The sequence below is a fragment of the Delphinapterus leucas genome, chromosome X (assembly GCF_059928025.1).
Source record: "Delphinapterus leucas isolate spDelLeu-1000000601 "Yukka" chromosome X, BTC_Dleu_Yukka2, whole genome shotgun sequence".
In the NCBI taxonomy this organism is placed as follows: domain Eukaryota; kingdom Metazoa; phylum Chordata; class Mammalia; order Artiodactyla; family Monodontidae; genus Delphinapterus; species Delphinapterus leucas.
Genome location: NC_143150.1, coordinates 95835153 through 95858302, shown reverse-complemented (window position 1 = coordinate 95858302; position 23150 = coordinate 95835153). Strand labels below are relative to the sequence as shown.

General features: G+C 37.0%; 2 protein-coding genes across 10 annotated transcripts in view; one reads left to right on the top strand and one right to left on the bottom strand.

Moving 5' to 3' along the window:
• The window catches only part of CASK (calcium/calmodulin dependent serine protein kinase), a 391721-nt gene that overhangs the window by 156307 nt on the left and 212264 nt on the right, over nt 1–23150 (bottom strand). The window lies entirely within an intron of this gene.
• On the top strand, nt 15549–22261 carry GPR82 (G protein-coupled receptor 82). The gene is made up of 3 exons (XM_022556436.3): nt 15549–15888; nt 19182–19246; nt 19388–22261. The coding sequence occupies exon 3, from the start codon at nt 19422–19424 to the stop codon at nt 20430–20432; it is 1011 nt and encodes a 336-aa protein (XP_022412144.1). The 5' UTR covers nt 15549–15888; nt 19182–19246; nt 19388–19421; the 3' UTR covers nt 20433–22261.

Sequence of the window (23150 nt, the reverse complement as noted above, 5' to 3'; positions counted from 1 at the left end):
TGCTGGATCATATGGCAACTCTATTTTTAGTTTTTTGAGGAACCTCCATACTGTTTTCCATAGTGGCTGCCCCAATTTACATTCCCACCAACAGTGTAAGGGGGTTCCAAAAGGGCCCTCATTCATCACTGACTACCAGAGCATAGTTGCATTGCCTAGCACAAAGAAGATCAATACATATTTGTTGAATAACTGAATGAACGAGTGAGTGAATGGATGGATGAACAAGAAGGGAAGGAGGGAGGGAAGGGGTGCTTAACAGAGCTGAAAGTAGGTTATTTTCCTAGTCAACGTATCTAGATATAGCTGCAGAAAACGTCATACAATTGTAATCAGGAGATGTCATTAAGGCAACCATTCTCAAGTTTGGCCAGCATTGTTCTTTTTTTTTTAACATCTTTATTGGAGTATTATTGCTTTACAATGGTGTGTTAGTTTTTGCTTTATAACAGTTTTTTGATTACACACAATATCAGAATGCTGTTGACTTAATATGTAAAAGCCTGTTATGACAAACTGCAAGGATCCATTCATAAGTTTCCGTCACAGAGTATGAGAATTTTTTTTTTATACTCAGAATACTTCTTCAAACTTCAGGTAGGCCACTGACTGGGAAATCAATATTAAAGAGTATGAAGAATTTCGTTAGGGCTGAATTTATTTTAATGAGATTTGGATTGTATACAGTTAATGTTCAGTTAGTTGTATTTCAGTAAGTGTACACAAATGGTTGAACAAACAATAGGTCAAAGCAGAATTATATTTAAAAAACAAGAAACATTTGAGAATAAAAATAGAAATTTGGGGCTTCACTGGTGGTGCAGTGGTTGAGAGTCTGCCTGCTGACGCAGGGGACACGGGTTCGTGTCCCGGTCCGGGAAGATCCCACATGCGGCGGAGCGGCTAGGCCCGTGAGCCATGGCCATTGAGCCTGCGCGTCCGGAGCCTGTGCTCCGCAATGGGAGAGGCCACAACAGTGAGAGGCCCACATACCGCAAAAAAAAAAAAAAAAAAATTGCAGAAAAATCAGAGGCTCAGAAAAAAGTAATAAATTTTATATTAATTACTGTGCTCTGACAATTGTTAACAAATAGCAAACTGAAATTCAGTATTTCTGTTTGTATAATTTAAAAATATGACAATACTGATTTTCTCTCATGTTTTCAAAATTAAAATCTTTTTTACATTATTGGTAAACATTTTATATCCCTACATGTGTCTATTGTAAACATACAGTTTGAATGGTTAAATTACATTATCTATTATTATTACTAGTAGTAGTTTTATGGAACATTAAAAGAAACACATATACACTCATAATTCTAGAAGCTTTCTCATTATTTATATTAAATGAGATGATCCCTATAAAACCCTGCACAATGGCATTCTTAAAAAAGTACACTGAGTCAATTCTTGCTATAATATGTGATAAAATAAATTTTATTGAAAGTCAACCTATCTATAAGCTCCTAACAGATTTTCTTTACCGACAGAAGTTTCACTAATAACATACCTTAGAGTAACCTGACTCCTGAGAATGTTACTAAATTTTTAGAAAAATTTGCTAAACTAAACAAATTTAAGGCTATTTATTACATATAATCTTTTATTTCTTATTGAGCATTGGTGTACACAAGTAGGAAACACTGTCCCTACCTTCCCCAAGCCAAGATTTAGTTCTAGAAGCATACAGAAAAGGGAAATTCAGAAGTATATACATATTCTCACCTTGCAAAAGATCTTGAGAACAAGTTTCTAAATAACATCTCACATATGCAAAACCAAACAAAGGCATAATTAACTGCCTGGTTGCGAGAGTAAGACCTAAATGCTGAGTTTTGCTGTTAGTTTTGGAAAAGTATTCTGTGCAGAGCTGGGTTTGATAGCAGTTGAATTTCTAAGATCAGGTCAATAGAAAAAGAAAATTCTGTTCTAGTACAGAAGGTTTTGTTTTCAACTTCTTTTTAAAGTGGATTCTTCAGTCCTGCTGATATGAAAGTAGAACTAATATAATTACAGCTCTGTGAAGCAAAGCCTTACTGAAAAGTTATCCATAAGAGAAAAACAGCATGAAATAGAGTTCTCTCAACAGGCAGCCTGGATTTTGCAGAAACATGTTAACAGGCTAATTATTTTTTAGCCTTTTGAAGTATGAATGGAAACTTATTTTTACCAGATATTAAAATATATTCTTATCCTTCATTAAGGATAACACCGTGGAGCACATGCAAGGATAAACTTATCAATGGAACAGAATGCACAGCTCTACGCAGACCCTCAGTGATACATGAGAAGATTATATGACAAATTAATCACTCTCAACAGGGTAGGAGCAGGAACACATCAGAGGGCAACCTAGGAGTCTGTTAGTCAAGATGTGCTAGAAGCTTGCAAAGTGGGGTTCAGTGAATTTTTTTTTAACATCTTTACTGGAGTATAATTGCTTTACAATGGTGTGTTAGTTTCTGCTGTTAAATGAATTTTTAAAAAGTTTGAGTGACTCTGATACACTTTCCTCCTTCAAAGAGAATCACTGCAAATAAAGGAGACATCACAAAGAGCATAGGGGAAGAAAGAAATGAATTAATAAATAGTGCTGTGCTTATTTAAAATAAAAGCCAATTTATAGCCTTGCCTCATATCACACCAAAAAAATTATAACTGGATCAAAGAGTTAAATGTAAATAATGAATGCATTAAAAGACTTAAAAATATGTGACTAACTCATCTGTGGAAGGGAAAAGACTTCCTATTAATAAAATAGAAATAACCACAGGGAAAGATGCATAGATTTGACTTTTAAAAGTAGACTATTTTTTTGTCAAAAACCATAAACAAAAATAAAAGCACAAAGTGAGAAAAATATTCACAACAGATATGACACTTACTGGAGAGTTTTTAATGTCAGGCACCAACGGACACCATAAACTTCCAAAGAAACTTGTATTTTTGATCAGAAGAAAGCATTTGAATCTCAGAATATAATCTGAACTATGACAACTCGAATGAGATAGAAACTCTCACAATGGACGATGCAGTGTCCTTTTTCGTAGCTACGTGGCCCAGTTGAGAACACATTCCTATAAGTGGCTGCTATAGTGCCTCAGTTCAGTCTGGTTTTCAAATTAAGACGTGGAGGACTGCTTGCGTGGTGGTAACAATAGACTCAGAGCTAAAATGGAAGTGCTAGGTTTGTCGTAAACTTCTATTTTGCCTCTTATTTCCCCCCTTCAAGTTTACATGCAACGGAATGGGAAGCAAAGTAAAATATATGTATGTACCTTTTACTGTGCTGGGTGCTCGCAATGCATTATTATCATTTACTCCTCATTGCATCGTGATTGAAGTATTTTCTGTATTTTACGTATGAGGGGATGCAAGTTGGTAGACTTTTATTCCACAGGCATTGTCTCTGCTAAGACACTGCTTTTCGTTTTCATTTCATTCTGCCCAAGCACAATGGTAATTACTGAGATGTCTTTTGTTTTTTTTAAAAAACATAAATGGGTATTAATATGTATTTAGGGCAAAAAATTCTGCTTATTACTCATCAAAATTGTGTGATGTCAAAAGACCAAAATCTTAAAGAACTAGTTTTCTAGCTATCACACATTTGTACACTCTGTGAAAGCTCTGCCTGAAACATAGACAATAAAGCAGTACAAAAGCATACAGGTTGAATAGACGGAGAAAAAAAAAGAAATCAAATTAGAGCATCTCACCCTTATTAATTTTGCTTCTAGCCCAGGAAATGCATAAAGAACCATCATAAGATGAGCTTTGGAAAAGGTTTCTAATTGTGGTTTGGATACAGGTATTGATGATGCATAGAATCTCTTTTTGTGTTAGTAAGCCATGCAAGTTATTCCAGGAGCAACAGTTAACTGTTACAGTTATACTATGGTTTGGTAATTCCACATATAATAATTTTTTAGGTATAAAATATTTCAAACATACAAAAAAGTAAAAATACAACATAACAGGTAGCTAAGCACCCATCACCCAAATTGTGCAGATGTTAATGTTTTGGCCCTATTTGCTTAACTGTCCTCTTGTACCTATACATAATCCAAGAAGATATACTAAAGCTCATCCGGAGGTAGCCTCTTGCCTAAAGTTAGTGTATATCATTTTGATGTACATGTTTATACTATTATAACATTCGTTAAGTGGCATGAATAACAATGTGCATTAGCTTTTGCTTTTAAAATTTAACAAATAGTATCTCACTAATACATCCTTTTGTAACTTTTTTCACTCAAATTATGTTTGTGTTGATAGATTCATTCATTTTAACAGATGCATAGTGTTTTACTGTGAGAATAAACAACAGTTCAATTCTCCATTTCTCCTAACAATGGGCCTTTAGGTGGTTTCCACTTTTTCACTATTAGAAACCACGCTCAAGCGAAGTCTTCTGTGTGCAGGTGTGGAATTTTTCTATGGCTGACACCTAGAAGTAGAAATGCTTGGTTGTAAAGGGTATAAACATCTTCAGTTTATTTCAGTTGTGACAAATTGCTCTCCAAAGTGATTTTACCAATTTATACACCTATCCCACCACTAGTAAGATAAGAGTTCCTCTACCCACATCCTCACCAATACTTGGTTTTATCAGATTTACTAACTTTTGCCAATCTGGGAGGTGTGAAATGGCATCTCCCTGTGGTTTTAATTTGTGCCTCCCTGACTGCCGGTGAAATGGAGCAGCATCACCTCATGTTTCTTTTTTGCCCATTCATGTTTCTTCTTGGGTGAATCATCTATTCATATCTATACCATTTCCCCTTTTCCCTTTAATGAGTTGCTTTTATTCCTTTTTTTCTTTCAAATTGTTGAAATAATTCTTTATATATTATGTATACTAATCTTTTGTTCTTTATATGGGTTGCAAATAACTTCTACCAGTATGGACTTGTCTTTTACTTTGCTTATGGTTTCTTTTGCCAGACACCATAAGGAAAGGAAGACGTTTTCTAATCAATGAATCTAGATGAACCCTGGCCTTCTGAAATATATACACCCCTCAAGGACCAAGCTAAAGAATTTGCAGATGAAATTATCTTACAATTAGACAGCTTGGCATTTCAGTCAGAAATAGTATAGTACATAGGAGTGCAAACGAGGTGCCCCCTGAAAACAAAAATGTTTTCTGAGACTTAACCTACAAAATTCAAACATCTAAGTATTACAGATATGCAAATGATTTTAAAGGGATAGAAAGTCTCCTAGACCAGGAGCTGACCTGTTAAGTGTATCAATATATATAAAGAAAGAATTGGCCATTCACTAGCAGGTAAGTGAGGGAAACTTGGAAGAAAAAGGGGGGTGGAGACTAGGAAGATGTTGGTATTGCCCACCCAGACAGAGTCCAGGGGAATAGTCTTAACCAATGGACCAAGAGTATTACCATCCCACTGGTAAAGCCACGGGGAGGATTATGGTGGCGCTGCATCCAATAGGTCTTCTTAGCCTACTGACATTAAACATTAAATAATGAACTGAGAGGCAGCATAATGGACAGGTTAATAGGGCAGCTGCTGCAACGACTGCCTGAGTTCAATTTCTGGCTCCACCACTTACTGTGTAACCTTGTACAAGCTTTCTTTCCTCTACTGAGAAAACAAAAATAATAGGAACACCTAACTTCTAGTGTTATGGAGACTAAACGAGTGAATAAATGTTCTTGGCCATTAGGAAACATTCAATATATGTTACTTACTGAAATACTCAAATGCCAAAGGAAAGACAGGGGAAATATATAAAATGGAATGGTCAGAAGCTGAAGATACACATCAGAACTAGGAAGATACACAGGGGAAGCTGACCTGGACCAAATGAGGTGGGGAAAGCACTCATAAAGGGTAATTTAACTTTAGCTTTCACTAATAACAGCAACGTCCAGGACAGGAGCTGCAGCAGACCCATGCTGTCAGAACCACACTCTGAAACTCGAGCAAGTAGAAGAGGAGAAGATGCCAGGAGAGGGACAGTTTGAAAGAATGGGATTACTTAGCCTTAAAGCAGAAGACTAAAAGAAAGGCATTAGAGCAAAAATATGTGTGTGTGTGTGTGTGTGTGTGTGTGTGTGTGTGTGTGTAGCCTCAGAGAGCAAGCAGAAAGACCAGTGAAGGATGGGAGTTGCAAGCAGCATGTTTCACCAGACTGTAGAAGAGGCTTTTCTAACAACTGTAGATCTCAAATGCAATAGAAAGCCAGTGAGTTATTTGCTAGTAGAACTATTTCAATATAGTATGGATCCTCAGCAAGCTGGGAAGGCAGCAAAGCATTTCAAGCATTTAATAAAGTTTGGATTAGATGTTCCTTAGATCCCTTTAACAGAAGTTTTGGGTTTTACAGAACATTCAATACCTTAATAATGAGTGGCAACCAGGGGCCACCTGTGATCTTGTTGCTCCATCATGTTGTGCCCATACAGTCATGCCCTCAGGGCTATTCAGATGTGTGTGGCTGGGGGGCAGGGGAAGGAGGCTGCTTGCTGTATGGTCAATGGTCCCCAAGCAGTTCCCCAGAATCTTCTTTTGTAGCAGATTTGTCCCATGTCCCTTGCTCAGCACATCACAGACGTTCATTAATATTTACTGCTAGAGGGCTTCCCTGGTGGCGCAGTGGTTAAGAGTCCGCCTGCCGATGCAGGGGACGCGGGTTCGTGCCCCGGTCCAGGAAGATCCCACGCGCCGCGGGGCGGCTGGGCCCGTAAGCCATGGCCGCTGTGCCTGCGCGTCCGGAGCCTGTGCTCCGCAACGGGAGAGGCCACAACGGTGAGAGGCCCGCGTACCGCAAAAAAAAAAAAAAATTATATATATATACACATACTGCTAGAGAGACTGTTTAAACTCTATCTAAAATAAGTTGATGGATTCTGGGAGTTTTGTGACATTTGTTATGTTAGGTGCTCATTTCTTTGCTTTCTTACTGATACTTCGCTTTGTTATGCATAATCAGAGTGGTCAAACAGGTTACTGCACTGCATCCTGAAGCGGGGTCAAGGTACCTTCACTGTAAAACTGGCTCAATAGTATAAACTCAGGTGGGAATGGTAATCCCTCTGATGTGTGATATTTTTAAATTTTATCCAATGGCAAACTTCTAGACTAAAAAATCTTAATGCCTTCCTTTAACACTGCTGGCAATACTGTTACAGGCCCTTTCCTGTTATACACATTTCCTTTCTATGTTTCCTGCCTCTTCTCATGTTCTATCACCTACCAAGATCTTCTAGTACCCCCAATACTTCCCCCTCTATTTTTTTTCCTTTCCTGTACTCAGCAGCACCTCTATCTCTTCCCCAGTTCAGTTTTATTTTCTGACTTTCTCTTTTAATTGCCTTTCTCGCAATTTAGTGTCCTCTTATGTGTTCCATGATTTGTCAGAAGCAGAAATGCTTCATTATTTGGGTGGAAATTTCGTTTGTACTCAAAAGAAAAACAGTTTCCGCTATATTAAAAACAACTTTCAGCTGGTTGCAAAGGGAACTGATGAGGTTTGCATGCATGTTCATGTTCAGTTCCCCTTTGTGGCCAGTGAGACTTGAAAAACACTGGAACACACAGGGTCAGCTCTTGTGCTGACTGATTATAGAGTTCCAGATATATGTGGCAAGTAGTGAGAGGTGCCAGCTAAATAAGTAACTGAGGGTCTCATGCTCTGATAGTTGGCATTTGTGATCCTGCAAATAACTAAACCTCCAGTAATAAGTACAACCTAGCATGGTGGGGGGAAAAGCTACTAAAGGGGCAAGCTAGACTAAGCATCCCTCTGTATCCTTTTAGGCTCTAGTATTGGAGATCTCAATTAATTATCCCGTTCTTAGGATCAGATAAGCAGAAACAGACTTTTCTTCTAGTTTTACTGAAAAGCTAGATTAGTTCTGGAAATAGAAAAGGGCTATTAACAGAGGATAAAAAGTACAAAGGAAACAGCATGGATTCCTGATACTTTCAGTACACCTTTTAATACAAGAAATAATCAAAAGAAAATACAGCTCCAAGACTGAACTGAGGCACAGTGGGTATCCCTTTGCAAAGTTAACTTTTCTTTTTGGATGTTGTCCAAGAAGCAATGGACTCTGAGGTACACATACTATATTAATCCCAAAGGAAGAGCCAATGTACTGTACTTTGAGGAAAAAAATATAAAAATCTAGTTAGAACACTGCTATTGCAAGCACAGTAAAGAAAATGTGGTAGATTAAAATTCTCTGCAGCGGGACTTCCCTGATGGCGCAGTGGTTAAGAATCCGCCTGCCAATGCAGGGGACACGGGTTCGAGCCCTGATCCAGGAAGATCCCACATGCTGCAGAGCAACTAAGCCCCTGCGCCACAACTACTGAGCCTGCGCTCTAGAGCCCGTGCACCTAGAGACCGTGCTCCGCGACAAGAGAGCAATGAGACGCCACCGCAACGGGAAGCCTGCGCACTGCAACGAAGAGTAGCCCCTGCTCGCTGCAACTAGAGAAAGCCCATGCACAGCAAAGAAGACCCAACTCAGCCAAAAATAAATAAATAAAATAAATTAATTAATTAAAAAAAATAAATTCTCTGCAGCTCTTCCCATCCAGAAGTGGAGTCTTTGCCCACCTCTTGAATCTGAGTAGGTATTGTGACTTGCTTTGACCAATAAATCGTGGTGGACACTATATGGCATCTAAGCAAGGCCTTAAGAGGCCTTGCAGCTTCCAGTTTTGTGCTCCTGGAACCCCAAGACCATCACGGTGTAAATAAACCCAGGATGAAAAATCACATGGAGATACTCAGCCCGCACAACCATCTCAGCTGAGGCTCCAGACATGAGAGAGACCATCATGCACCATCCAGCCTCAGCTGAGCTGCCAGATAACTAAGAAGCTGCATGAATGAATGACCCCAGGAGAGACTGACAGTAGAACTGCCTGGCTGAGCCCAGAACAAATTGCAGGATTGAGAACGAACAAACGGTTGTTGTCATAAGCCACCAAGTCTGGCGGTGGTTTGGCATACAGCAATAGATAAATGATGCATATAAGATTAAATTAAAAATATGCATACCATTAATTTCTAAAAAGGTGACAATATAGTAATTTCATTAACAAAAAAGACAATGCCTATGTTTTGCTTAAAGCTGTGTGTGTGTGTGTGTGTGTGTGTGTGTGTGTGTGTGTGTGTATCTGGGTGTGAAAGAGAGAGGGAGAGAGATTTATTTTCCAAACCACTGCAGAGTGGAGAGTGGCAGGGTTATTGAAGATTTAGTAACGAATCATGAGTTGTCAGAGGTAACAAACATATGCTGCATGATGAGGCAACTGGTTAGGTGGTATCTTACCAGGAGGGGATCTGTGTGGTTTAAGTTGACAGGAAGAAGTTACTACAGTGGAGGATAAAGGTGACTTCTCCTATGCTTTCTTCATTAGGTAAAATACACTTTAAATTACACTTGTTGATAGACATGACATGTCGTTTTCATTACAAGCCTTTTAGTATTATTTGACTATTAAAAACTATGTCCATGAATTGCTATGATTAAAAAAAAAGTTAAGAAAAACTAAAGATATGAGAAAAACTTTCACATACTAAAATGTCAGACTTTCTTTTTACCGCTAGGATAATTGTAATTGTGAATGATTTTACAAAGGTGACTCTTGTGATAATCACTAGTACAAAACAAAACGAAATCTCCAAAGGACATAGCCTATTAAAGGCAGATGAGTGTCAATGGGTTTTCAGCTTAAGGACAGAAATCCATTGTCCATACAATTATTTTTATTCTATCACGTTTAAAGTTTTTTTCAGCTACTAAGACAAAGAATCACTTTGTTAGAGCTTAAAAAAACTAAACTTTTAAATTGTTCTAAGTTTCTAGCTGGAAAATAGTGCAAGGCGGGCAGCTTATGCTTCAGCCTTTAACAGCAAAAGAGGTTTAACTAGGGCTGGTAATAGATTGCCCTCTGCTGGTCAAAGCGTCGCCAAAGAAATGATTCTCTACAGACTTTTTCTGTGTTAAAATGTACTGTGGTTTCTTCTTTCCAATTTTCTCTACCAGATACTTCTGGCGATATGGAACTCCAGAGAACTTATATTTCCTGGCTTCAATATTTTATTTGTAAGTTTCTTAAAACAATACACTTTTGGCTGGCTTTTTGATGGAGGACGAAGAAGAGAGCACATGGTAATATTAGAAACTATACCATATATATATACAATTTGAGAACTATCTAATAAGACACCAACACTTGTTTAGAGTGATACCTTAAAATGACTACTTCAAGTCTAATATATCTCTGTCAAAACATTATAAAGACGCAACCACCAATATAAGCAATGATTCAGGCAAGGACCATCAATGAATGCTAAAATCCACTGGGTTGAAAGGGGAAAAAATATATTCAGAGAGTCTCAAAATATGACCATCAGATTACTTATCAATTACAGAGGGGAAAAGTACTAGTACAATGGAGAGTTGGCAGCAATTAATAAATTTCCAGATTGAAAACGGATACATTTTTGGTCACCAGGGACACTGGTCACCTTTATCTAAAACAATAATCCAGATTCTGGTAGTAGCTAAGAATATGGGATCTGAAGTCACACTACCTGGGTTCAAATATAGGCCCACAATACACCAGTTACATTACCATCAACAAGTTATTTATCCTCTATGGACCTAAATCTTCTCATCTAGAAAATGATAGTAATAATGGTATCCATCTGAGAGATATCTTAATTAAATATCTTAACAATTAAGTGAATATATATAAAAGCACTTCAGTGGTTGTCATTTATTATTATTATAAATTTTCTAAAAGTGGTTCTCAGGAAAGCTTGTTACTTCAATACTTGAGGTTCTTAATAAAAGAAAGTAAATATAGACACTAATAGGTACAGGATGTAAGACCTCAGATACCCAACTCTTCCTCATCTTCCTTTGACATCTCTTTTTTTCCCCTTGAATAAAGATAGTGACATGGAGCAGGAGATTTAACCTCAAGACAATTTTACCTAGAAATCCCAAAGAAGTGATTGGTAATAAAATGTCCAGGAAATGGTCTTGAGAAGAAAGGGGCAGTGGTGAGGTTTCTGGGCACTGATATATGATGTCTTTTTAACTCCTTAAATCTCATTGCAAGTCGTAATCCAAGGTGCATGTATGTGTTTTGTACCTGTGGCAATACAATGGCCTAAATTATTTTTAGAATTCTATAATCAAATGCTTCATTTTCAGAAATTTTAATCTACTTTTGGCTTTTCAAAGAACCTGAAAAAAAAAAGGTAGGTTCTGAAGCATGATATGAACCAAACTTGACTGACTCAAAGACGCTGAAATTCAAAATCTGACTGTCCTCAAAAATATCTTTGCCTCATCTAATCCAATGCTGAAGTTTCCCTTTCCCTAAACCTACTAATTTCCCATCTGTTTTCCAATTGCCACTTCTGAGGTCATTCCAATTCTAATGACTGTCACCATGTTTCTATGGTGTGCATTTCTAGAAGAAAATGTCTATCCAGTGCATTCAAGCCGATAGGGAAAGGCAAAAGCCAAAGGTGAAGTGTAGTGAAACTCTTATTGGCCGGTCCATTTAGTCATCAGAGCTTTCTTACAAAGCTAATCACTTTTCTGTGCTATTATAAATTTACAAACTTTGGACTTTAATTTCTGCTGTTTTTTTAATAGTTCTTGAGGAAAATACTCCCATGGTTTGCTGAGAAACCAGCTCATAGCAGCAAGTAGAGGATCTTCACACCCTGATTAAGGGTGGGACAGCCATGATTATAGCTGCTCGTGGTAGACTGCGAGGGCCTGAGCACAGTGCAACTGGAGACAGAGACAGGGCTGTGGCCAGATACCACATCCTGAAGAGAGCGGGGGTGCTCAGAGAACCTTGAACAAACCACAGCTTTGAGTAACAGGTCTCTGCTTCACTCCTCCTAAAGGTAACTACTGGCTCGGGTGTGCAATGAACTGGATGAAGGCTTCCACTGCACCCCAACCCCAACTCCCCCTTGAAGAAATAATTATCTTTTGAATGTGAAGTTCTAATGTGGACTACATAAGGCACGTCTTCTCTTCCTGCACACCAGCCTCCCAACGCTCTGAACTTCTGATGGGTCAGATAGAGTGCTTAAAAGGCCAACTGTCGCCATTTTAGAAGACACTAGCTTGGGTAGCCCCAAATAACCGTCTAGTTGAAGCACAATGATTCAGGTATGACTGAGCTGTCCTGTGTCTTCTGGGTTCTGGCTCTGAGGCAAGTTGAAAAGGGACCCTATCCTAACCCCAGTAATCCGTCAGGAAAGCTCTCACGCACCCCTGCTGAATACAGCTCACCATGGATTGTCAAAGTAAATTATAGCATGCCCGCCCTTTGAACCTCAAACATCTCAAAAGCAGGAAACTCATACAAGGCAGGACTTACACTCTGGGGAACTACTCTAACACCTCAAGGAGTAAATCATAAGGGTCTGAGCAGAACACTTAGGAAGCCAGTATTTGGCAATGATATAGGAAGTAATTAGAATGGTTAGGCAAGAGCATTTAGACCTGGAAACAGAAGCAGAACTTTGAAGAGGAGAAGCATGGGAAAGATGAATGAGAACCAAAGAAAACTGTAGGTGACCTAAATGAGAAAAGTCCAAGGGGCCACTTTTACACAGAACTTGCAATTCTTGAAATTTCTGCCTGACAAGTTGTATTTCTGTTCATTTTGTATTCTCTGACATTTACACCTTTTACCAATTGCAGTAATACTTCCCAGTATGTTAGGAAAATATAAATAAAAATTTCCTTATATTTCAATTAGGGAACTCAAAATCACTTAAATCATAAAGAATTTATACTGATATTGATGGGATAAAAATTAGCTTACTGAAGTCCAAAGTTTTCAAAGAAAGAAAAAAATTGGGCTTGATTTCTTCCAGTCAATTCTGCTACTTAAGAGTCTAGAAACGCTGTCTGAAATTAAAAGTATTCAAAACTTGATTCCAGTTTACTTACCATAAGGTACCCTTATCGACTCTAGAGAAAAACCAGTAATTTCTGCTAAGGTAGAGGGTGAGGTTGAAAAAAAACCAGACATGTGCCTTGAAGTTAATTTACTAGTTGTGTCACCTTGGGCATGCTATTTAACATCTTTGAGACTCAATTTCCTCATGGGTAAAACGGGGCTACTGCCACCCATCGCTAGGGCTCTTATTATATGTAAAATGTTCTGCCTGGTACTGGCACAGCATTGTTGCTCACCATGCATTCTCTTCTCTTTCCTTTCGGTTCCTTTGGACTCTAAGAACCACTCTGATTTAGTTTTCTCCCTTTCTAACTCATAGAGCACTTAAAGTCTGTACCACACATCACATATTAATCTGAATCTTGGCTTGCTTCTGGAACCACTCCTGAATTTCCAGAGACCCTAAATTAGCTTGTGGTTGATATACTTCTGTGACTTCCACATGCCACTAGAAACACAGTAGGAACTCCAATAAATATTTGTGAATTGCACTGTTTAAGAAAAATACAGGGCTTCCCTGGTGGTGCAGTGGTTGAGAGTCCGCCTGCCGATGCAGGGGGCACGGGTTTGTGCCCCAGTCTGGGAAGATCCCACATGCTGCAGAGCAGCTGGGCCCGTGAGCCATGGCTGCCGAGCCTGCGCGTCTGGAGCCTGTGCTCCGCAACGGGAGAGGCCACAACAGTGAGAGGCCCGCGTACCACAAAAAAAAAAAAGAAAAGAAAACTACAGAGCACTAAAAAAAAATCAAAATAGAGGAAGAAATGGCGAACATTACACCTATCCAGGCATTCTTGCCCGATAAATTATCAGTCATCTGACCATCGTTTTAAGCAGTACTTCTGACTCTTCTTTGGTTCAATGGTTGAGTGACATCTGTGGTAGCCAGCTTCCAAGATGGCTCCCAAAGACCATCACCTCCTGATATTTATCCCTCCCACACTGAATCACTGATGGCTTTGGGCGACCAACAGAATACTGCAGAAGTGACAGTGTTGACTTTAGAGGCTAGATCAAAAACAGGCATTGCAACTATGGCCTTGTTCTCTTTAACTACTTGCTCTGTGAGGACAGTTGCCCATGACCTTGGGCAACTTATGCAACTTTTCTGAGGTTCACTTTTCCTCACCTTGAAAATGAAGATATTTATTTCATAGTATTTAACAGGGTATTGTGAAGACTGAATAAGACGTGCATATAAAGCACGTAACAGGATGCCTGGCACATAATAGGCTTTCATTAAATGTGGCTAATACTGGTGTGGTGGTGGTAGTGGTGGTGGTAGAAGCTGCAGTAGCAGCAACTGACTGGCTGTGAGATGTGAAGGAAAGAGAGGAATCAAGGATGATTCCTAGGTTTTTGGCTTGAATAACTGAAGAAGTGATGGTGTCATCTACTGACTTCGGGGACAATAGAAGATAAGTTGTGGAGAGTAAGGACATTCTTTTTTCTTGGACCGAAGGTACTTATTAAGCCTCAAACAGGTAATACTAAAATTATCTTTCAATCACTTATAAACAGGATTCCTTTTCCATTCTTTCTTCTCTAAATTATTTTGAAGTATTTTTTTGTTCTAAATAATTCCTTCCTGGAACATGAAAAATTGTTGAAGTAAAAATGATAGGAATTCCAGAGGTCAAATTACTCTGCAGTCAATGGCCATGTACCCCTGGATGAACCACTGTTCTTAATTAAATGATGGCAAGCACTGCAAATGCAAAGATGAATAACAGCAGAACAAAATCCAGACACTCAGGTAGTCCTCACTTTTGTTTTACAGAGAAGTATTAGCAAACATTAGGAAGGATATATGCAATCAACAAGAAATAAGATAAGCATCAGGGGTTATGAGAATTGGCAAAGTACGTTTTTTAATTTTAAATGAAGATTTACTGATAACTAAAGTGCTCGAGCTTGATGAAATTAGATTTCTGTTCCCATTCTCAGACTCCCACTGGTTTAACTACCCAAGGAAGGGTAATGTGTGATGCAGGCCTGGCTCCTCAGCTGTACACACTTAGCTTTCATTTAGTTAATAGTTCATAGACTGATTAAACAATACTATACATAAAATTGGTTTCACAATTCTTTATATTGTAATATAACTATTGATTTTATTTGAGGCATATTTGGTCTTCGGATTCTGGCGCTTTCCAGGATTCCCCAAAGTCATTATGAAATACTCCAAACAATGTACTACTTTGAATCTGAATGGAGGCAGCACAGGACAATTTGAAGTAGAATAAGTTAGTTCATTAGTTAACCAAGGTGAGACCCAAACCCCTGAATGCACTGCTCTGGGCCTCACTTCTTTATCCCCCAGCTCTATGATATTTGATTCCAGTAACCTGCTGAAGTAAGAAAACTTTGCATTTAGTTTCTCTTTATTTGTGATAAAGCTGAATTGCAAATAAGCCATCCACAACGATTTTACAGACAGGTTTGTACCAATATTTTATTGGGTTACTATGGAGTGGTTCCCTCTACCACTGTATTGTACAAAACTAACTAGTCGTGGGGATTAAACCTTTGAACTTAACTTCTGCTAAGCATGCTAATGAAGTTAAATGAGGTGTACCGGTTCATGAAATAATCAAAAGGAAGCACAGTATATATACTGTCCACTAATTTCCTCCCACTATAGAAATAGAGAAATGAGTTTGGTTTTTTTTTGAGAAGGTAGTTGCTACATTTACCGTTAACTACTGAATTTCTTCAATACTCTGTTTAATTTCCTTTTCTTCCCACTGCAGTTCGTGTCATGCAAGAATCTATTCACGCTGACTAAAACTGAAAGATAATGGAAGAGTGATGATCAGAGAATTTAAAATCTGAAATTTAGCATCACCACCCTGAACAACAGAGCCTTGGTTGGCATAAACTACTCATACAGGTAAGACTGATCACTTTTAACTTAAAAGTTAACTCTATAAAAACTCTAACAGGACTAAACTTTTTAAGTTTTGAAAGCTGATCATTAAGAAAGGTCAGCATATTAATTATGTAGATAATCGTTAGTAACTGAAGTTAGAATTGTAGACTGCTTTCATTTGTCAAATTAGCAGAGGCACAATGTGTTACAGGAGTGATTCAAGATAAGACAATCTGCTGAGAGGAATGCAGTCTTGTACACATTCTCTGGAGAGCAATCCTGTATATATAATGTGATTGTTATTTGATTTTTTAAGCTTTAGAGTATTTTCTAAATTTTAGAAAATAATTATCTAGCAGTTTTATAATCAAACTTTACCTTTAAAGGAGAGGTACACAGTAGATACAAATTTGATGTTTGGGAAGCTAAAGATGGTCAACTAGTTGTCATTTGTTATAGTGAAGGTTCCTATAGAGTTTCGATGTCATCTGTCTGATAAAGCTAGCCTCCGTGAAAGTCTTTTTACCCCTCTTCTGTTCTGAAGCATTTGCTAGTAGAAAAGCAAGGCAATGGTAATGAATAATATGAGATAACAGATGCTCTATGTGGTGGTCTAGTTTAAAAAAAAAAAAGGAATACTATCCATTAATACGGAAGCACCACCTTTATAGATTTTAGTACATAATGCATTATCTACACAAGGCAGCGGCTAGTGTTTTTAACATCATCATAAAAGGAAGCTCCATTCCTTATGTAAAATAAAAATTTACTTTGATCAGATAATTTTTTCTTAAGAAATAAACTGGCTAATTTCACTCTCTGACTGATTTTTTTTAAACATCTTTATTGGAGTATAATTGCTTTACATTGCTGTGTTAGTTTCTGCTGTATAACAAAGTGAATCAGCTATATGTACACATATATCCCCATACCTCCTCCCTCTTGCATCTCCCTCCCACCCTCCCTATCCCACCCCTCCAGGTGATCACAAAGCACCGAGCTGATCTCCCTGTGCTATTCGGCTGCTTCCCACTAGCTATCTATTTTACATTTGGTAGTGTATATATGTCCATGCCACTCTCTCACTGCGTCCCTGATTGCTCTTTTCCTGGGCAAGGTTAGTCCATTAATATTTATTTTGATGATTTCTATAATCTTGCTTTTGAAAAATATTTATTCCATATTTTAATTGATTTTTTTCTTCATTTTTGTTCCATCCCCCCACCCCCCAGTAAATTAGAATTTCAGCACTCTATTCCTACTTTTTAGGTGGTTACCTTGAAATTTTGTCATGCATATTTAACCCGACATATACTAAAGTGAAACAGTATGTTAATCCCACTGCCAAAGAATACAAAGGCACTGGAACATCAAGTTAGATCCCAGTCTTGACTTGCGTATTATTCTTGTCCAGCACTTTCGTTCTGTCCTGTTTTAAATCCACAAATTTGAAATTACTCTTAAAATACATGACTATTTTGGTTTGGATTTACATAAATGTTTACGATTTTATTTGCTCATCATTCCTTTTTGCATTGCAGACCATCCTTTGGGGAGCATTTTTCTTTCTTCCTAAACTACATCCTTTAAAGTTCCTTTAGTGATAGTCTCTTGTTGATAAGCTCCCTCAGGTGGTGTTTATCTGTAAATATTTCATTTCAGCCTCAATCTTTTTTTTTTAACATCTTTATTGGAGTATAATTGCTTTATAATGTTGTGTTAGTTTCTTCTGTATAACAAAATGGATCAGCTATATGTATACATATATCCCCATATCCCCTCCCTCTTGCGTCTCCCTTCCACCCTCCCTATCCCACCCCTCTAGGTGGTCACAAAGCACGGAGCTGATCTCCCCATGCGATGCAGCTACTTCCCACTAGCTATCTATTTTTACATTTGGTAGTGTATATATGTCAATGCTACTCCCTCACTTCGTCCCAGCTTAACCCTCCCCCTCCCCGTGTCCTCAAGTCCATTCTCTACCTCTGCGTCTTTATTCCTGTCCTGCCCCTAGGTTCTTCAGAACCATTTTTTTTATCTGACTGATTTTTAAATCAATTCCAATTTGCCAGGCTGTACTGGATTCAGATACAAACTCACTCTGAAGCATATGGACCGTTTTCTAAATAAAAATTGCAAAGCAACAAAATAAAATGATAAAGACACTGGTAGACATTAAGGGTCTTAGTACTTGAACCTAGAGATACTCAAGCTTTCAAGCCTTTGGGTGAAGATTGGTTTAAAAAGTTATTTCAAAATTATAATGGTATATTTTGGGAAAAATCCCTATTTCTATAATCTAAGATGCAGAAAATATAATCATGATTCTGAAGAGGGGTGGAGAGTAAAATATTCCTGAGGGGCTGGGGGCATATAAGAATCTCAGAAGGCGGTAGGTAGTAAAAAGTTTTGTGTTTATCAAAAGAGAGAATGAGAAGAAAAAGATTGAGAATCCCTATTCTAGATTATAAAAGAGTGGAGAATGTGGTACTTAGAAAGGTATGGTGAAAAATACAGAGAAATGAAGCACATTCTGAATAGAGCTCATGATTTTTATTTGACCAGAATCCAAAAAGTTTTCTTACTTCCACCTGAAAGAAGTAAAGGCATGAGAAAAATAAGAATGAAAAGGAGTTTGTATTTGTACCTTTTGAAGCAAGAAATATTTAAAAATAAGACATTAAAAAAGCAAAATCACATCTGCATTTATACTGTGATTAAAACATCTTCTAAAAAAAAACTTCTCTGAAAAACCAAGATACTAAATTACACACAAAGACACATGAGGGTGCTCTAACCAACAAGCAGTAGCAACTACAGTTTTGACACAGAATCTTAAACTAGATTTTTATTGAAGTATGATAGATTATCATTAAATATTTGAAACAAGAAATTACTGATGCCATTTGGTAAAGACCCTGGGATTCTGGTGTCCATCCTTGGTCACTACACTTTCCTTCGAGTGTTTATGTAGAATTAAGTTTACTTCTGAAATATGAAAAGTGACTTTTCTAATAGTATTAGATTATACAGAAGTTCTTTAGCCATGAAAAGACACCATTTTGAAAAGTATTTATGTACAATTAACGTGGTAATTAAAAATCGGTCTTCTATTAACATGGCCACAAAATACTTTTGCAACACTTTCCTTTGGCTGGTATGTGCCTTAAAATTGTTTAAATTATCTTTCTAGGCTAAAAATCAGTTGTCATTTACAAACTGCCTTAAAATCTAATATAAGAATTATAAATTTCTCTAGTATAAAATAATAAATCTCAGGCATTTAACTATTTCTATCAAATTTTGTTTTTTAGACAAAGGCACCATCCACAATAATCAACTTTCTTTTATTTCAATTGGACAATCGTGATTAGAAAAGGTGAGACGGCATCTATACTTTCCCTTTTCATCCAATATATTTATGTTACTATTTTATTTTATCCAATGCTTTATAAAAAAAACTATTTAGCTGAAATACCATCTATAATTTTAATACTAAATGTCTGCAATTCTGTTCTAGTTCCTGTGGCAAAATTCAAGGAAATCTGATATAAATGAGTAACAACTCAACATGTATTCAACCATCCATGATCTCTTCCATGGCTTTACCGATCATTTATACCTTCCTTTGTATCACTGGTCTCTTTGGAAATTCTCTCTCTCAGTGGGTATTTTTAACAAAAATAGCTAAGAAAACACCAACGCACATCTACCTAGTACATCTTGTGACTGCAAACTTGCTTGTGTGCAGTGCCATGCCTTTCATGGGTATCTATTTCCTGAAAGGTTTTCAATGGGAATATCAATCTGCGCAATGCAGGGTGGTCAATTTTTTGGGAACTCTATCCATGCATGTAAGTATGTTTGTCAGCCTCTTAATTTTAAGTTGGATTGCCATAAGCCGCTATGCTACCTTAATGAAAAAGGATTCCACACAAGAGACCACTTCGTGCTACGAGAAAATATTTTATGGCCAGTTACTGAAAAAATTTCGCCAGCCCAACTTTGCTAGAAAACTATGTGCTTACATATGGGTAGTTGCTCTAGGCATAATTATTCCAATTATCATATACTACTCAGTTGTGGAGGCCACAGAAGGAGAAGAGATCCTGTGCTACAATCCGCAGATGGAACTAGGAGCCATGATCTCTCAGACTGCAGGCCTCATTGGAACCACATTTATTGGATTTTCATTTTTAGTCGTACTAACATCATATTACTCTTTTGTCAACCATCTGAGAAAAATAAGGACCTGCACATCCATTACAGAGAAAGATTTGACTTATAGCTCGGTGAAAAGGCACCTTTTGGTCATCCAGATTCTACTAATAGTTTGCTTCCTTCCATATAGCATTTTTAAACCCATTTTTTTTGTTCTACACCAAGGAGCGGACTGTCAGCAATTGAATTATTTAATTGAGATAAAAAACATCCTCACCTGTCTTGCATCAGCCAGAAGTAGCACAGACCCCATTATATTTCTTTTTTTAGATAAAACATTCAAGAAGACACTATATGATCTCTTTACAAAATCTGAGTCACCACATATACAACCCTCTGGTTGATTTCTGAATGGAAAACACCACCAAACAGAAAAGTGTTCATATGAGTCTATTAGGGACCCTAAATTACATGATTAACAGGTCATAGCTTGGTTGATAATAGGCACCAAGAAAATCTCTTTGGTTTTTAAAAATAAACAAACAAGCAAATATAAAACTCACTTTACGGTTCTACTTATAGTGAAAGTTGAGATGGCAGAGAGTTAAGAGGCAAAAGTCAAGCATATTGAAAGGATCCCACTGCATATAAAACCAACAGACCATTTTCTGTTGAAACTCAACCATGGATGCTTCTATTCAAAACACAATACGTCACGACTATAGGATAAAGAAGCAAATGGTTTATGACTTTTCTACTTTTTGGGAGTTAGAATACAAGGGTCCATCTATGGGTAATGTCTTGTTGGTAGCTTTAAAAATGAGTAAAAGAAAAAAGTGAGTAAGAAGTTTCCTCATTTAAGTCCTATCTAAATGTATGAATAATGTACTACAAAAATCCAAGGTTTTATTTCATAAACACATTATTTATTTGGTGTTATCTGGTTCATGATCCTGGGAGAAGCAACATTCATTGATTCCAGTATTTATTAAGTAGATGTTATTTATAAATATGCTTAAATATTTGGATTAGGCTTTGTCAAAATAAAAATGAATATAATGTCATTACATGCTGATCTTCATCACGTTTTATATATTTTCCTCTGTATCCAATATAAATAATGTTATTAATGACAAACAGTACCTAGCATGTAAATATGTTTAATTAATTTCTGTGAAATAAATGAATGAATGATAGGCAGTATAATAGTATCGTCGTTGCAAGACTGGTCTCTGGAGTTAGAGTCCCTAGATTCAATACTAGTTCCACCTCTTATTTAGCTGGACAATCTTAGGCAAATCACCCACTTTAAGTGTTAAGTTCTTCATTTGTAGAGTGAAAAAATACTATGTAATTCATAAGTACTATGATTAAACCAGATGATGTTACTATTATGAGTAGCTATCCTTTACTAAGTACTTGCTATTGTGCCAGGCACTCTGCTCACATGCTTCACATGTATTATTTGAATCATCACAACCCTAATGTATGCCAATTTACTGATGAAAACACTGAAGTGCATAGTTAAATAAGTCACCCAAATTTTCTCCAATATCTAAGTAAATATTTAAAGGGTAAGCCTTTCTGAATGGTCATTTCTTTCTTCCATGCAATCTTGTCACAGTAAGACAAATGATGATGGCTATATTCTGTATTATATATATTATAATTTAAAATAAAAAAGACTGTGTGCTTTATCTTCCTAAAGAGATCATAAGCACCTTTGGAGCTTTAGTCTCTTTTCTATTTCTACTCCTATGGTACTTGCATTCTCTCTGCTCAGATAAGAACCAAACATAAACAGCTGAATAAAACTGAAGTTGAATAAACCTTAACTGTAACCTGCTACTTCGTTAGAGACTGCTTAAAGACTCATTTATTCTCTACATGGTAATTTCTTCAGTGCTCAAAAAGTTTAAAGTTCACATGGCACTTCTAAGCCTTTAACCTCATAGCATGTTTCGTTCTAGAATTTAAAATATACAAACAATTCACTATACAGATTCCCCAAGAGCCATGTGTTCAAAATCACTAGAGGTTTTCCCAACACATCTGTGCAATTTTCATTAAAAAAGAATAGAAAACAGTAAATATTTTTTCTCCTTTTTTACTTCAATGTTTAACTGAGAGAAGAAAATGTTCAGAGAAACATCAGAAAAAACACACGCTGGCTTCAAATATTTACAGTATACAACTATTCTTTTATAGTAGCAACCTTATTTCTGTCTTATTATTTTTAATTTGCAGAGATGAACAAAGACCTGGGAACTCCAGGTGACTCCCTAAGTGCTGGCTGTATACAGGGGTGTCCAATCTAGTAATTTCATAGACATGAGAATCACATAACAACTCAACGTCGACCAGGAGACTTCCCAAGACATCCAGCTTTCTCCAGTTAGAGCAATACTTTTATTCTTACATAAATTTTAAAACCAGAACTCATTAGACTAAGAGGAATTGAGAAGATGATCAATAGTTTTCATTTAACATAAGCAGTACTGTATTAAATCTCACTGCACTTAGGAGTTCTAAAGATATATGTAAACTTGTAAAAAGCATTATTAAAAAAATCACTTTATATCACCACTATTTAAATAAAAGATAAAAGATATTACACCAAAGTAGAGCTTCCTACATTTAAAAAAGGCAGGAAAAAAGATATGCAATTTCTCAAGTTACTCATTCTGATAGACAACTTCTGTTTTAATTCTCTGTACTGAGCGTATTAATCACCATGTTTATCTTTATACCATAGATGCTTTCGTGAATAGGTGACTGTAAATTATGTTGAATTTTTTGTGTAATTGAAGTACTGCCTATTTAATGTCATGGCAAATACTTTTATATAAGGTATCCCTTTCTAAATTTACCCTAACTTTAAAGTGTGAATTTCAGAAAAACAATGTTTTTAATGTGTCCGTGAGTTATAGTCAAACACAATTTCAGAAACCTCAAATTTTGACTTAAAGATCAACAAGATTATATCTTAACAGGCATGATAAATGTTTATTTCCCCCTTTATCCTTTCATATATACACTCCCATCAAGGCAACTTGCAAACTATTAATCAGGAATATGTACCATTAAGACTAGACCAGCAAAATTAAGGATGTACTACTCAA

Excerpts from the sequence above, each read along its gene's own strand:
- GPR82 (XM_022556436.3), top strand. The coding sequence starts at position 19,422 with ATGAGTAACAACTCAACATGTATTCAACCATCCATGATCTCTTCCATG.